General features: G+C 40.6%; 2 protein-coding genes across 3 annotated transcripts; both read right to left on the minus strand.

The window, feature by feature from the left end:
• Positions 1-502: 502 nt before the first annotated feature.
• Positions 503-4,424, minus strand: LOC120021311 (sorting nexin-24-like). The gene is made up of 7 exons (XM_038965013.1): positions 4,237-4,424; positions 3,695-3,778; positions 3,315-3,419; positions 3,078-3,172; positions 2,916-2,945; positions 2,675-2,739; positions 503-2,372 (listed from the first exon to the last, which is right to left on the minus strand). The coding sequence occupies exons 1-7, from the start codon at positions 4,303-4,305 to the stop codon at positions 2,302-2,304; spliced, it is 519 nt and encodes a 172-aa protein (XP_038820941.1). The 5' UTR covers positions 4,306-4,424; the 3' UTR covers positions 503-2,301.
• Positions 3,692-11,477, minus strand: LOC120021310 (protein-lysine 6-oxidase-like). 2 transcript variants are annotated; one of them, XM_038965011.1, is made up of 7 exons: positions 10,614-11,477; positions 10,356-10,464; positions 9,811-9,942; positions 6,883-7,036; positions 6,276-6,371; positions 6,007-6,122; positions 3,692-3,778 (listed from the first exon to the last, which is right to left on the minus strand). In XM_038965011.1, exons 1-7 carry the CDS (start codon positions 11,248-11,250, stop codon positions 3,757-3,759), a joined length of 1,266 nt encoding a protein of 421 aa, XP_038820939.1. In that variant the 5' UTR covers positions 11,251-11,477; the 3' UTR covers positions 3,692-3,756. The 2 variants fall into 2 exon arrangements, with proteins under 2 accessions (XP_038820939.1, XP_038820940.1); XM_038965012.1 differs by lacking the exon at positions 3,692-3,778 and adding an exon at positions 4,621-5,736 and having other exon boundaries at positions 10,614-11,476.
• Between the last annotated feature and the right edge of the window lie 2,546 nt (positions 11,478-14,023).

A 14,023-nucleotide genomic window follows, 5' to 3' on the forward strand; every position in this document is an offset into this window, starting at 1 on the left:
ATCTTCAACAAGTGTTCAATTGGGTTGAGATTTGGTGACAGATGGCCATGGAATATGGTTAACATAAATGTCATGCTCATCAAACCAGTTGGTGACCACTCATGTCCTGTGGATGGGGGCATTCGGGGCATAGCCATGGTAACCAAAATAATGGCATGCCCAGCATTTTTATACGATGGGATGATATTTGCTTAATTAACTTAGGAACCACACATGTGTGAAAGCACCTGCTTTCAATATACTTTGTATCCCTCATTTACTCAAGAGTTTCCATTATTTTGGCTCTTACCTGTAGCTTTACTCTGGAGGCCAAATTATGAACATTGTTAAACATTGTCACCATTTGCATTCCAAAATGCAGTTGGTACTTTTCAAATAAAGAGCCTGAACATGAAATAAATGGCATTCTCAGTGTTTGAACTTAAAAGCTCATGCCCATGCATGTTTCAGATTTTGTAAACCTTAAAACATAGGGGAAATGATTTGAGAAAAAAAGAAACCATTATGGAAATGTCATGCTTTATTGCCATCAGTCTTAATCATGATACTTTACAGATTACTGTGCTCTGCCTAAAGTGCTACAGTATCATTACTGGTAGGGAGTCATGGCACAAGATACATACTGTACAGGACATACATATACAAAGTAGATACAAAACATTTTTTTGCAGGATTTGTCAACACAGGCATGATTTTATCTCAGTTGAAGTGGACGGTTCTATACATGGCTGCTCAACTAACCCAAGTTTACTTTTCATTTAACAAATGGAAAATCCTCTACTTTAAAGCTAGAATCCTTAGTTATTACCAGGTGAAATCACACATCAAAATGAAAATATACTCAAACGTGCTATTTTTACCTATAAAATGTGTGCTTTAGTATTGTTTTCTTTGGCAACTGTGATATAAGCAGAGTAAACACCTCTGTTCTGTACATTACCCTGGAAAAATTAACCTCGAAAGGGACTGCATCATCCATTATTTCCAAGGTAATGTACTGAAAGTTGGCGTTTATCCCTTACATACCCATTGATTCTTGAAAAATACAACTTAAAAATGTCTAACAGCCGTACCCCATCAGAACCAAAAATATAAGCGTGTTTCAATCCAATGTTTGTAAATGTAAACAAACTATCCTCAAAACATAGTTAAAACAAATGTTGATATCAAAGATGGTCAGTCCTTGCATCCATAGTTCTATGAATTTTGAGTGGCAACATTTCTCCTGCCCCATCCCTCAGCTTTTTACTGAAACAGATGCAGGATTACCCCTGTTGTTTTAATAAAGGATTCTATCTTTAAGTGCGTTAATGTTCACCCGGTCTCAATTCAGAGACCACATCGGATAGAAATATCAAGGATAGCAGAGCATTCTAGTCAATAAAATGTCCAGACCATCCTCATGTCTTTCAGAGTATCTATATTATTAGCCATCCATAATTGTCTAATGAATGACAAGCGCAAAGTAATGTTAGACCAACTAAGCTTGACTTACTACGAAAATGCATCAACTGTGTATGAGGCTTATCAATTACACACACAGCATTACCATATGCGGAACACTACAGCATCACGAAGAGTTTAGATCTGTATTGCTTCAGTCACTTTAAATTGGATCAAAACTGACTGGCGTGTAAATGGCCTTGTAAGTTTACAGCAGCAATCCCAGTAGGTTTACAGCAGCAATCCCAGTAGGTTTACAGCAGCAGTCCCACGTTCAAAAAGAGCAGCAATGAACCACATTGCTCTAAAATAAAAGGGACACACTCAAAGTTGAGATAAGGCAGACCAACATAAGACATCTTATTACACTGACAGTACAAGTTCAGTTTCCCTTTTTATATATTTCAGCTTTTTAATCACCTGTTTGACGTGTTTGATCGGTTGCCCTTCATTAATTCATAGCTAGTATATTAGAGTTAAGTGTTTGACCAAGTAATGTTATTTCACTGTGTAAAACTTCAAGGTCTCACCTTAATTTGAGTGAAAGACCATTAGTAGATGGATACAGCCTGTGAGTCCATGAGGCTGAATATATGCATAATCTTAAATGTTGTCATAACATCATGATAGTGTTCATCTTTGAATAACAATCATTCAGAAAATGCATTTCTTTGAGGCGTTTCATTTAAAATATTATCAAGATATCCATTAACACAGAAACAAACCACAAAATATATCATAAACACACAACTATTAGAATGTTTACAAAATTGAGACTCTTACAAGCTGTTCATTTCTTAATCTTCTCTTTCTCTTCATGAGTTAGTAGTAAGTCCTCCAAGCTGGCATACAGTAACTCTACCTTGGTTGAAGGTCTGGGTAGAATATTCCATGTATCACTCCTTCTATGACAACATTTGAAAATGTATCTATGGGGAGAAAAAAAGCAAAGTAAAACTGATTTGTTCTGTACAATATTACATTCCCGCTTCAAATGATTATTGTATTTACATGATACATTTGTATTCTAATGAGCTTCTATTTACATATTGTATTACATTTTTTTTTTAAATATTCTTATTTGTCGCATTATTGGGGGGGAGCATTGTGTATCCTGTGCATATGACAAATAAACTTGACTTGATTAAATAGGACAAAATAGATCTTTAATATTGCAAACATATTGATTGTATATTCATGGGCAGCCTGAAGATGTGTAAAGATATGTTACCGTGGGTGGACGGGAGCATGTAGGGGTCTCTACGGTAGAGCATTGCTGGTTGGTGGGTCAGTTTACTAGAGAGACCAGAGAGGAGAATGAGAAGTTTCACAAGTCTAATAAAGCCAATGTTCTGACAAAATTATTCAGAATAGTTAGCAATCTGAAATTGCATTTTGACATTATACTTTGGAGTTAGCCTACAACACATTCACTACTATAAATCTAATCAACATAAAATCACTTAACAAACCTTGCCTCTTCAGATTCAGTTTCAAATGACCTTTAAAGAAAGAAAAAAATGCAAGATTGAAAATCAGTTTGGGGATATTATTTAGAGGAACCATTTTCTTTCCCAGATGAGATGTTCTAAAAGTAGCCTCGCTTTTATAGGGCACATTGTATAAAAACTCACCCACAACTTTCTGTTTTTGTCAGTGAGGGAAAGTGGCGGATGTTGAGGAAATCCAGGAATATCTTTGGGAGAACTTCATTCTCCATAATTATAGTCTGGAATAACGGACACAAGAAAAACAAAAGCAAATGGAAGTCAGGGGAAAAAGGTCAAAGTGGTCCTATTGATACAAAAGATTGAGAGTGTGTGGATTCAGAATATCTAGTCAGTGTAGCCATGTGGTTTTATTCTCATTACCTGTAGATAGAGTTCCAGACCATGTCTTCTCTGCTCCAGAACTTTGGGAATCCAGTTCCGTACATGCTTAGAGGGAATCTCAGGAGGCGTCATACTCTTCTTCAGCTGAAAGAAGCAAATATCAAATTGAGCATGGTCACATGGCAATCTGTGGATGAGGGTAGAGGAATCTTTCAAAGCCTAGCTCAAGCCGATTCCACTAATTATCACCCCACAAACCTAGACCAGCCTTACAATATCATTGACAATGATGGCTCAGGATGTTGCAGAGTACAATATATGTTTAGAAAGTAAAGTGGGCTCTGTTCTTGCACCAAGAATAGAAGTCAGTCTTTTGCATGGCCATGACAGAAAATAATCAATGGTACGCAAAAACTCACTATTTTATGGAGATTATGAAATTCACTGTAGCGCTTCTTCACTGTATGCTGTCTGCCATTCATTAGCACGTCAATTTTAAAGACCTGAAGATGAAAAAGAACCACAGTCATGGTTAGGAAATGTTAAATTAATGTGAACGTACGAAAGATATGACAATGATTTGAACAAATTCACATTTGACAGTCATAGCCATTTAAAACAATACACTAGTTGGACAAAACTGCTCTTTCGTGACTTTGTTATCAAAATGAAACAGTAGGGAGTTTCACACCCTGTCAGGGCTACCAGTCAAAATCTGTTTTTAAGGTCGCTGGTCAAAATTCCTAGAATGGATTGCTCCCAACCGGGGTCTTCTCTACTCCCACTCTAGTCACGTCAAGTTTGCCTTGATAGTAGCTAACATTGCCCAAATTGAAGTAGCTAAGATACTCTTGGTTTGTTTTCAACCATGTGTTGCAAACCTGCAATGCTATGATTGTGGTTCTGCGGTTTTTGCACAGGCTTAACGTTACTGGTGCAGAGGACATTCAAGATCTCTTACCGTGTACCCTTTCTCAATCGGATTGTCCTCTGAACGGAACGATGGAATGAAAATCCTGACGTTATGCATTTTCGAAAAACACCTCCAACACTAAATGCATGAAACCCCCAGATATATATGAACTTGCAAACACATAGGGGGGTTTAGGGAGCCAGCTAGCTAGCTAGATACATTTTGTTGAAACGGGTTCTTCTTCTTGTTTTGACTGTAGCGTATGGAAGTGCAATAAAGTCACACTGCTGCTCTCTACTTGGGTGGAGAGGTATTACGACCGCGAGCCTCATTAATCAATTAACCAACATAATTTGTATCTCAAATTAATCAACTGTGTGAAAACCAGCTACAATATATTTCGAGGGGTTAAATAAGAAAACAAAATCACAATGAATGTCACAATGATTTATTCAAGTAGATTTCCTGGAATACATCAAAACGGTGCAGTTATATGAGCTTTTTCATTGCATAAATATCAAACAAAACAGGACAAAAGAGATAGCTAGCAGACTAACCATAAGTAAAAGCATTTCACAAAACAAATGAATCCTAATTCTGCTGGAATATTTGGTTCAGAGCACAGGCACAGTATGTACAGTATCCAGTACTATATGGGCAATACTTTTACTCAGGGATGGGCAACTTGTGAGCAAAACATTTTAGTGGCCCACCTCTTGACAGAGGACACATTTTAGAGTTAAGTTCCTGCAATTCTACACATTTTGCCATGGGGCGTAGAGAAAATGTTGCAGTTTTAAAGCAAAGTTTGCTGCAATTCTACACATTTTGCAATGGGACTGAGAGAATATTTATAACTAATTTCATGCAAAATTTCATTTTTGGAAGTTGATTCCTGGGCCTACAAAAAATTCATCTGTGTACTGCTAATATATACCAATTTCCAACCCCTTAAGGTCATAAAAAAAATCTAAAGTGACATTGAACTTGAGTTGTAAACATACAAGCTATAGCAAGCAAATGTGAATAATTATCGAAAGAATGGATTAAAGGGATGATATGTCTGATGTAAAACACATACAACGATGAGGGAAATAAGCCATGGTTAAAGAAAATTGTATCGATATGTAAAAAACAAGCCATTTCAAATTTTGGTGGGGTTTTAACATCTGAAATTCAATGTATTTGGTTTAGACCTTTAAAAACCAACTATAGGCTATGTAATATAGAGGCTATACTTTTAATTCTAAACCTATCAAGTAATTAGATCCAGATTTTATTACCTCCTCATTGAACATACAGAATGGCTTTACAAAAACATGCTTAATTTAGGAATAAAATGAACCTTAGAGTTTTTAATTTTACATTAACCGGAAAAATTGGTCAACTGTCAATTTGGTAAGAGTATGGCCATTTTTACATAATTGCAGTTATCCATGTGTGCTTTATCCACAAATTTGTACAAGGAATTGGCTGTCATTTGCTGCTATGGAGTTTTCACAGAATTGCTTCTCAGTGGTTTGGAGAGTGACATCCCCTTCTTAATAGCTGAGAAGAAAATAATAAAGAATTTCATCACATACAGCACATACAACAAAACACACAGCATAATATTTCCTGTAATGTGAGTTCTGATTATTAGATGGTCACAATAAGTTTATAAAGGATTACTGTCTGGCACACTACAGTGAATAAGATGCTGAGTAATCATGTGTTGAAACTTGGGCTGGTTTCCTAGACCTAGTCCTACTCCCGACTCCTACTATAAAAAGCATGCACAATGTTATGCAAAATGAGATGAGGGGTTTCAAGACTCACTGTGAGACATGACATCCTGACACATAGGCGTAGTTGCCAGTATAGCGGACCTCACAGCGCACAATGTTGTTGCTGTAGTCAGACTCTGGAACCTGATAGCTGGGGTTCACACTGATCTAAAACACAAAAAGAGCAAAAAGGGTAGAAGTACAAATGTTTCATAGCGTTTCATAAAAACAATGGAAATTCTTCCTAGAGATGGTATGGGAATATGTGACACAGTGTTCAGCTACAAAGTGCCAATAATGTCATCTGTTTTTGTGACAAACCTTCAGGACATAGTTCCCAGGTTTCACATCTGTAATATCAATCCACTGGCAGTCGATGTCTGCATTATAGGTATCATAACATCCTGGACTCAGGCCCTATAACCAAAGGAGCAACATGAAACCTCTGATTAGACAACAGTATGAAGCACCTACATGCCATTACAGAGTATCAGGGTTGGGGTCAATTCCATTTCAATTCCAGTAATTTTCAAGAAGAACATTGAAATTCCAATTCCATTTATGTTCAATTCTTTTAAATGAGGAACATGTGGAATTGGAATTTGGTTTACTTTCTGAATTGACTGGAATTTAAATGGAATTGACCCCAACCCTGCAGAGTATTTAACTGCATGTATGTGTTTTGCTGGACATCATACCCTGGTACTAAACAACTAGTTATACAATCTAGACATACAAGAAGAGCAAAATTGGCACTGTCCAGTTATTCGTTGAGAGACGAGATAAAGAAGGAAAATCATCCATGGTTGGACATTTATGATGTATTTTTTTATTAGGATCCCCATTAGCCGACGGCAATGGTGACAGCTAGTCTTCCTGGGGTCGGATTGTCAACATGACATAAAGCAACAAGGGTTGTGTTGGTAACCTGGGTGTGTGAGGTGCAAGCGAAGCGTCTGTAGTAGCCGTAGTCACAGGAGCTGTCCTCCAGGCAGAAGCTGGCCTTGTGTCCCTCAGCCACACTCCTCCCACCAGAATCCAGCAGGTCATAGTGGCTGAACTCATCCATGCTATGGTAATGTCTGGAGAGAATCAGGACAATGGAGGTTGATCAGTGTAAAATAACTGATTCAATAACTTGGTTATCACTTTGGCTGGCATTCAATCAAACATGCACTGTAGAAAAATTAAAACATGTTGTTCCAATGCTGAGGAATGCATATTTTAAGGTTTCAGGTCAAGATCCAGTCAATGAGACAGAGACTTACAAATCAGTTGTACAAAAACCAACTATAGGATGTAAATCAATATGTTAATTGGAACTCTGCCAAATGTACCCCATACTTGATGTTAGTACATTATGTGACTTACTTCAGTGTCACGTTCTGACCTTAGTTCTTTTGTATTTTCTTTGTTTTAGTATGGTCAGGGCGTGAGTTGGGTGGGTTATCTATGTTTTGTGTTTCTATGTTGGGTTTTTTGTTTGGCCTGATATGGTTCTCAATCAGAGGCAGGTGTTAGTCATTGTCTCTGATTGGGAACCATATTTAGGTAGCCTGTTTTCTGTTGTGTTTTGTGGGTGGTTGTCTTCCGTGTTTGTGTGTTCCACACGGAACTGTTTCGGTTTTCTTATCTATTCACTTTGTTATTTTTGTATTGTTGTCGTGTTCAGTATTATTAAATATAATGGACACTTACCATGCTGCGCATTGGTCCGACCTTTCTTACTCCTCGTCAGATGAGGAGGACGAATTCCGTTACAGAACCACCCACCACAACTGGACCAAGCAGCGTGGTAACGGGCAGCAGCAGCGGCAGCGATATCTGGAAAAATTGACTTGGGAGGAGATTCTGGACGGTAAGGGACCCTGGGCACAGGCTGGTGAATATCGCCGCCCAAAGGCTGAGCTGGAGGCAGCGAAAGCGGAGAGGCGGCGGTATGAGGAGGCTGCACGAAAGCGCGGCTGGAAGCCAGAGAGGCAGCCCCAAAAATGTATTGGGGGGGGCACACGGGGAGTGTGGCTAAGCCAGGTAGGAGACCTGAGCCAACTCCCCGTGCTTACCGTGGAGAGCGAGTGTCCGGGCAGACACCGTGTTATTCGGAAGAGCTCACGGTGTCTCCAGTACGTGTGCATAGCCCGGTATGGTACATAGCAGCGCCTCGTATCGGCCGGGCTAGAGTGGGCATCGAGCCAGGTGCCATGAAGCCGGCTCTACGCATCTGGTCTCCAGTGCGTCTCCTCGGGCCGGGGTACATGGCACCAGCCCTATGCATGGTGTCTCCTGTACGTGTGCATAGCCCAGTGCTGCCTATTCCACCTCGCTGCACTGGCATGGCTACGGTGAGCATTCAGCCAGGTAGGGTTGGGCAGGCTCGGTGCTTGAGACCTGTAGTGCGCCTCCACGGTCCGGTCTATCCGGTGCCTTCTCTACGCACCAGCTCTCCTGTGGCAGCCCCACGCACCAGCTCTCCTGTGGCAGCCCCACGCACCAGCCCTCCGGTGCTGGCACCACGTACCAGGCCTCCAGTTCCTGCACCCCGCACTCGCCCTGAGGTGCGTGTCCCCAGCCCGGTACCACCAGTTCCGGCACCACGCACCAGTGGCACCACGCCAGTCAGGAGTCGCCAGAGCCGCCCGCCAGTCAGGAGCCGCCAGAGCCGCTCGCCAGTCAGGAGCCGCCAGAGCCGCCCGCCAGTCAGGAGCTGCCTTTCAGTCCTGAGCTGCCCCTCAGTCCGGAGCTGCCCCTCAGTCCGGAGCTGCCCCTCAGTCCGGAGCTGCCCCTCAGTCCGGAGCTGCCCCTCAGTCCGGAGCTGCCCCTCAGTCCGGAGCTGCTCCTCAGTCCAGTGGGGCCCTTTAGTAGGGTTGCCAGTCCTAGGTTGGCGGCGAGGGTCGCCGCTCTAAAGACGCTACTGAAGCGGACTAAGACTATGGTGGAGTGGGGTCCACGTCCAGTGCCAGAGCCACCACCGCGGACAGATGCCCACCCAGACCCTCCCCTATAGGTTCAGGTTTGCGGCCGGAGTCCGCACCTTGGGGGGGGGGAGGGGGTACTGTCACGTTCTGACCTTAGTTCTTTTGTATTTTCTTTGTTTTAGTATGGTCAGGGCGTGAGTTGGGTGGGTTATCTATGTTTTGTGTTTCTATGTTGGGTTTTTTGTTTGGCCTGATATGGTTCTCAATCAGAGGCAGGTGTTAGTCATTGTCTCTGATTGGGAACCATATTTAGGTAGCCTGTTTTCTGTTGTGTTTTGTGGGTGGTTGTCTTCCGTGTTTGTGTGTTCCACACGGAAATGTTTTGGTTTTCTTATCTATTCACTTTTATTTTTGTATTGTTGTCGTGTTCAGTATTATTAAATATAATGGACACTTACCACGCTGCGCATTGGTCCGACCTTTCTTACTCCTCGTCAGATGAGGAGGACAAATTCCGTTACATTCAGAGCATAGCTATGGGCTGAGGTAATGTGAAATGCAGACTTCTATGGAATCAAGAGAACTGGCATATTTTGAATGTATATAGATTATAGACTTCACTCTCTGAAGGTTCTGGCTACACATCAGGAATCACATTTCTCATGTGCAATACAAGTTATGTTTTGGAGTCAAATATTTTGATGTGGAAATTGGAGTCAAATACATTGCCATACATTGTTGCATTGCTATATTTGACAGACCAATGAGTCTGATGAGACCAGTATGTTAATGATCAATAGAAGGACATGAATCTACTCTGTAAGACGGAGAAGGAAAAAGAAAGAACAGCACAAATTATACAGTGTTTGTGTAACTGACAGAGAAACATACAGATCTGGACATAGGTGGAAAGTCATATAGATAGACTGGGAGAGACTCACTGGTGACAACTGTGCCATTCCCAGGAGTAGCGCGGTCTGCTTGGCAGGAAGTCAGCCGTCCCCTGGTTCTTCACACGTTGTGGGAACCTCAGAAGCATGCGGGTGTCATAGTCTCTTGCTCTGTAGGCTGAACTGCCACACCAACACAACATCACAAACTGAATACACTTTGGACACAGAATTGAATAGAGTGCATTTATAATCCAAATACCTTATTTTAAATAAAGCGTTTGGTCTTACATTTCTGGGAAAGGTTTGGTACAGCGAGTAGTGATTCCTTTCGAGAAGGATATGGTTGTTTGCGTTTGTTTTGATAATGAGTTTACCAGTTTGACTAGCGATGATTTCTCCATGTAAACTGAGGAGTGTTTAAACGGTTTGTTGAATTCTACCGGTCGACCCTTACAACTGGCAGCAGGATTCTATTTAGGGCAACCTTAAACCACAAACGCTCAAGAGTTACAACTCACACAATCTGGCTCACACATTGAAGTTGTTGGACAATAACCTTCTCTTTAAATCCGTAATGTTTGTTCCAATAGTACCTTGACAAGCAGTTCTCTTCATTTGCACATCGGAGGTTGTACATAGGAACTCTCTGGACATATGCAGAGGCTTGAACATAGTATGCATCTGGCACAAGATCAGGCAGACCTAGAGGATATGTATTTGTCTTAATCACAAGTTAATGTTATATGAAGAAAAACAATGGAACAGAACTTATCTTTTTAAAGTGACATGTACTGGGGAAATAATTCTGCAGAAAATGCATCTCAAATTCCAACCAATTCAACCATTCTTACCGTTCTGATGGTACCTTGTGCCATATCCAGGTCTCTCTCTGCGTCTGGGACTCTCGTACACGTCATAGTAATTGTAGTAAGGATTATCTGAATCTGAGGTCTTGTATGGGTTGTAAGGATCATCCCCTGCCATCATGTCTTCTCTTCTCGGCGATGGGGACGGTTTGTCCTGTGTCCCATTCGTCGTGCCATTTGCCTTCGTTTCTGCATGGCCAATTGGATGGGCATCCTGATGCTGGTGCCCCTGTCCCCTAGGGGGCCTTGGAACTCGAGGTGGTATCCAGCGCGGGCGCGCTCCTGCGCCGGACACTGTGTGAATAGATGAGGGAAGCGGTCTCGATGAATCAGAGGGTTTGTTGGCTTCCCCATCGCTAATGATGGTGACAGGTCTCTCCTGGGCTTGCTCTTTATCGGCGCCTCTTTGCTTTGGTGGTCGATATTCCGAGCCGTGACTCAGAAGGCTAAAAACTTTACCGTTGTGCGCCCATTGTATTGTCTGCCGTAATGTACCTGCGGCTTGGTTATTTCCTGGCCTTGTCTCTGGTGGATTCCGCTGAGATTGGACAGTTTGCGGTATGCAAACAAATAAACATACGTGTGCACACGCATAAAGCGTGACAAATGAACGCACTCCCATAATACAACTAATTCAACTAAATAGGTTATGACGGATAATTACTAATATTTTACTTTACGTGGTATATCATTTTCCCGTTGAAAATAAAGTACATTCAATTACTTTTCAAAGTAAGTCTAATTTACACTACATTAAATGCTGAAAAACCTGCACCAGTATTGCTATGTTCTCCACGCAACCTCACATCGTTCTGTCCAGAGCCTAGCAGATGCGCTAAGAGTGGGGAGGAGGAGGAGTTGAACATATGAAGTTTCTAATTCCGTTGTTAGACAAGCCCAGAATGGCATGGTGCTCATGTAACAACTGGATGGATAGGCTACTTGACGCCGACCCTCTTAATGGGTCTACTCCAGAGTTTGATAATATAAAACCATGTGTTATGTTTTTCTTGCACTGTCTGACGTTATTATAACTGTCAGACATGTGCAGTGTAATTAACATGAGTTGCAGATGTGTAGCCTACAAACTAAACATGTTAACTAACTAAACAGTTAAATTACAAATATTTATATATGAAGCATTTTCAACAGGTCCCTCAGTTAGTAAAATAATCCCTATGTCACCTTGGTCATCCAGGTGGAATCACTGATGTGTGGACTTTGCTAATGACTGCTTAGGGCTTGCAAAAGCACATCACAGTATAAGCACATAATCACAGTCACAATGCCTTTCTGCAATTACCCCACCCAGGAAATAAATCTGGGAGAGAACACACACACGCACGCACAATTTTATAAAGTCAGACTACTTAAAACAATTCTGATTTTGCAACAGTAGGCCTATTTCTTATAGTATGTGATAAGAAAATAACAAGCTCCTTGGCCAGATCAGCAGGAACGCAAATGTTAGGATAAATAGCACTTACTTTGTTGGATGACCTCTGACAAAAGTGCAACCTCATCGTGCCAAAATGGTATTTGCACAACTTTCTCACAGGAGCTCTAAAATGTAAACATGTCATTGTGATGTTCACTCACATAAACCAAAACTGAACAAAAAAATCCAGCTTCTTTCCCTTTGGTCCTTTTTTGGCAATGTGTTGCTCTTATTTTTAAGCGTTGCTATATGAATTTATGCAGCAGTTATTATATGCAATAAACAAATTGCGGTCTCTGTTCTTTCATTTGGGACTGTTTCATTGTCGCCTCAGATTGCAGTATGACCACGTTGATACCCAAAGTCCTGAACATATCGGGAACTTTTACTCTTCCCTTGCAGTCTGCCAAAGAAAACACTTCCCTGTTGTTAACACTAGGGACATAATATATAGTTGGGTTACCTTAATCAATGGTTTTCATTTTTCTCTGTCTAGTCGTCTCGGAAATGTATTTTTTAAATGACTGACCACAGTAGCCCTGACTGTACTGCAGTACCAGATAAAAAATCACCAGAACGCAATAATCTCTCAATCCACAGTCAACACTGCTGGACACTATCAAAATGCATACTCTGTGAAAAAATATATACAAAAAAAGACACACTAAGATCTTATCTTACATATCCTGAAACTAAAGGGCAGCTATATTATTTCCATACCCACATTTTACACTAGGGGGCAGATTGTAGCAAACTAAAGTAATGCATCTGGTTTCTTACTGTCCCATAGTTTTGTAACAGGGATGTTTTCCATTGGGGACTGGGCACTTTCTATTAGTAATTATTAATTAAACAGTATGGTACGTTGCAGTTTTTTTTGGCTAATCAATGTGTCCACGAAGGCCTTTTCATCGACCACACAAAGAGACAATCTGGAAAGAAGCACTTGTTTATGACCTCCGATAATTATAATAATTGACCATATAATTTTTTTTGTCCCTAAATCTTCTTAGAATTGGTCATTGACATAGACCACACACTGTGGAAAAATCCAAATTTATAGAATTGGCTGGCCAGTACTGAATTATAAAATAGTCTTCTCTGCACGTTTCAGACCAGAGTCACATGACTTGACATCATTCCTTGTGTAAGCTCTCTAAAGGCGAATCAGAGCCAAGAGGCATGATTTGATCTCCCCCAAAATGTGTCCTCCCTCGGAACGTCTTGGAATTGTCTAAAACGCAGAGATGTATAGCAGACATTTAATCCAGTGAGGTGGAGTAGCCATCGGCCTCAGATATAATCAAGACACACAGTTCAATCTAAAATAAGCAACAATGACAACCATGGGGATACAATTATCTATTGACGTTTACAGGGCCCTCAAAAGTAAAAGTAGAAAGTGGCAAGTATATCAAATCAAATGTTATTGGTCGCGTAAACATATTTAGCAGATGTTACTGCGGGTGTAGCGAAATGCTTGTGTTCCTAGCTTCAACAGTGCAGTATTATCAACAGTGCAGTATTAACAATTCACAACAATAAAGATGAATTCAAAAGTAAAATAATGGAATTAAGAAATATATACATATTAGAACGAGCAATGTCGAAGTGGCATTGACTAGAATACTGTAGAATACAGTATATACATATGGGATGAGTAAAACATTGTGTCAGTGGAGGAAAATGTATATTTAAAAAAAAAAATATATATATATTATAACTAAAATATAGTTGTTGCATAAGTATTCAGCCCCTTTGTTTAGGAAAGCCTAAATTAGTTCAGCTATAAAATTTGGCTTAACAAATCACATAATAAGGGTTGACATGATTTTTGAATGAATAATACTTCCAACCCCCATACATACAACATCTGCAAGGTCCCTCAGTCAAGTATTGAATTTCAAGCACAGATTCAACTACAAAGACCAGGTATGTTTTAGAAAGCCTCATAAAG

The sequence above is a fragment of the Salvelinus namaycush genome, chromosome 26 (assembly GCF_016432855.1).
Source record: "Salvelinus namaycush isolate Seneca chromosome 26, SaNama_1.0, whole genome shotgun sequence".
Classification (NCBI taxonomy): Eukaryota; Metazoa; Chordata; class Actinopteri; order Salmoniformes; family Salmonidae; genus Salvelinus; species Salvelinus namaycush.

Bases quoted from the DNA above. Each gene is read 5' to 3' on its own strand.
- LOC120021310 (XM_038965011.1), bottom strand. From the start codon at position 11,250: ATGGGAGTGCGTTCATTTGTCACGCTTTATGCGTGTGCACACGTATGT. The intron at 10,465-10,613 runs GTAAGAATGGTT...CATATCCTCTAG, and splicing joins CACAAGGTACCATCAGAACG to GTCTGCCTGATCTTGTGCCA. The intron at 7,037-9,810 runs GTGAGTCTCTCC...GATTCTCTCCAG, and splicing joins GAATGGCACAGTTGTCACCA to ACATTACCATAGCATGGATG.
- LOC120021311 (XM_038965013.1), bottom strand. From the start codon at position 4,305: ATGCATAACGTCAGGATTTTCATTCCATCGTTCCGTTCAGAGGACAAT. The intron at 3,420-3,694 runs GTGAGTTTTTGC...TGCTTCTTTCAG, and splicing joins TTCATAATCTCCATAAAATA to CTGAAGAAGAGTATGACGCC. The intron at 2,373-2,674 runs GTAACATATCTT...TTCTCCCCATAG, and splicing joins CATGCTCCCGTCCACCCACG to ATACATTTTCAAATGTTGTC.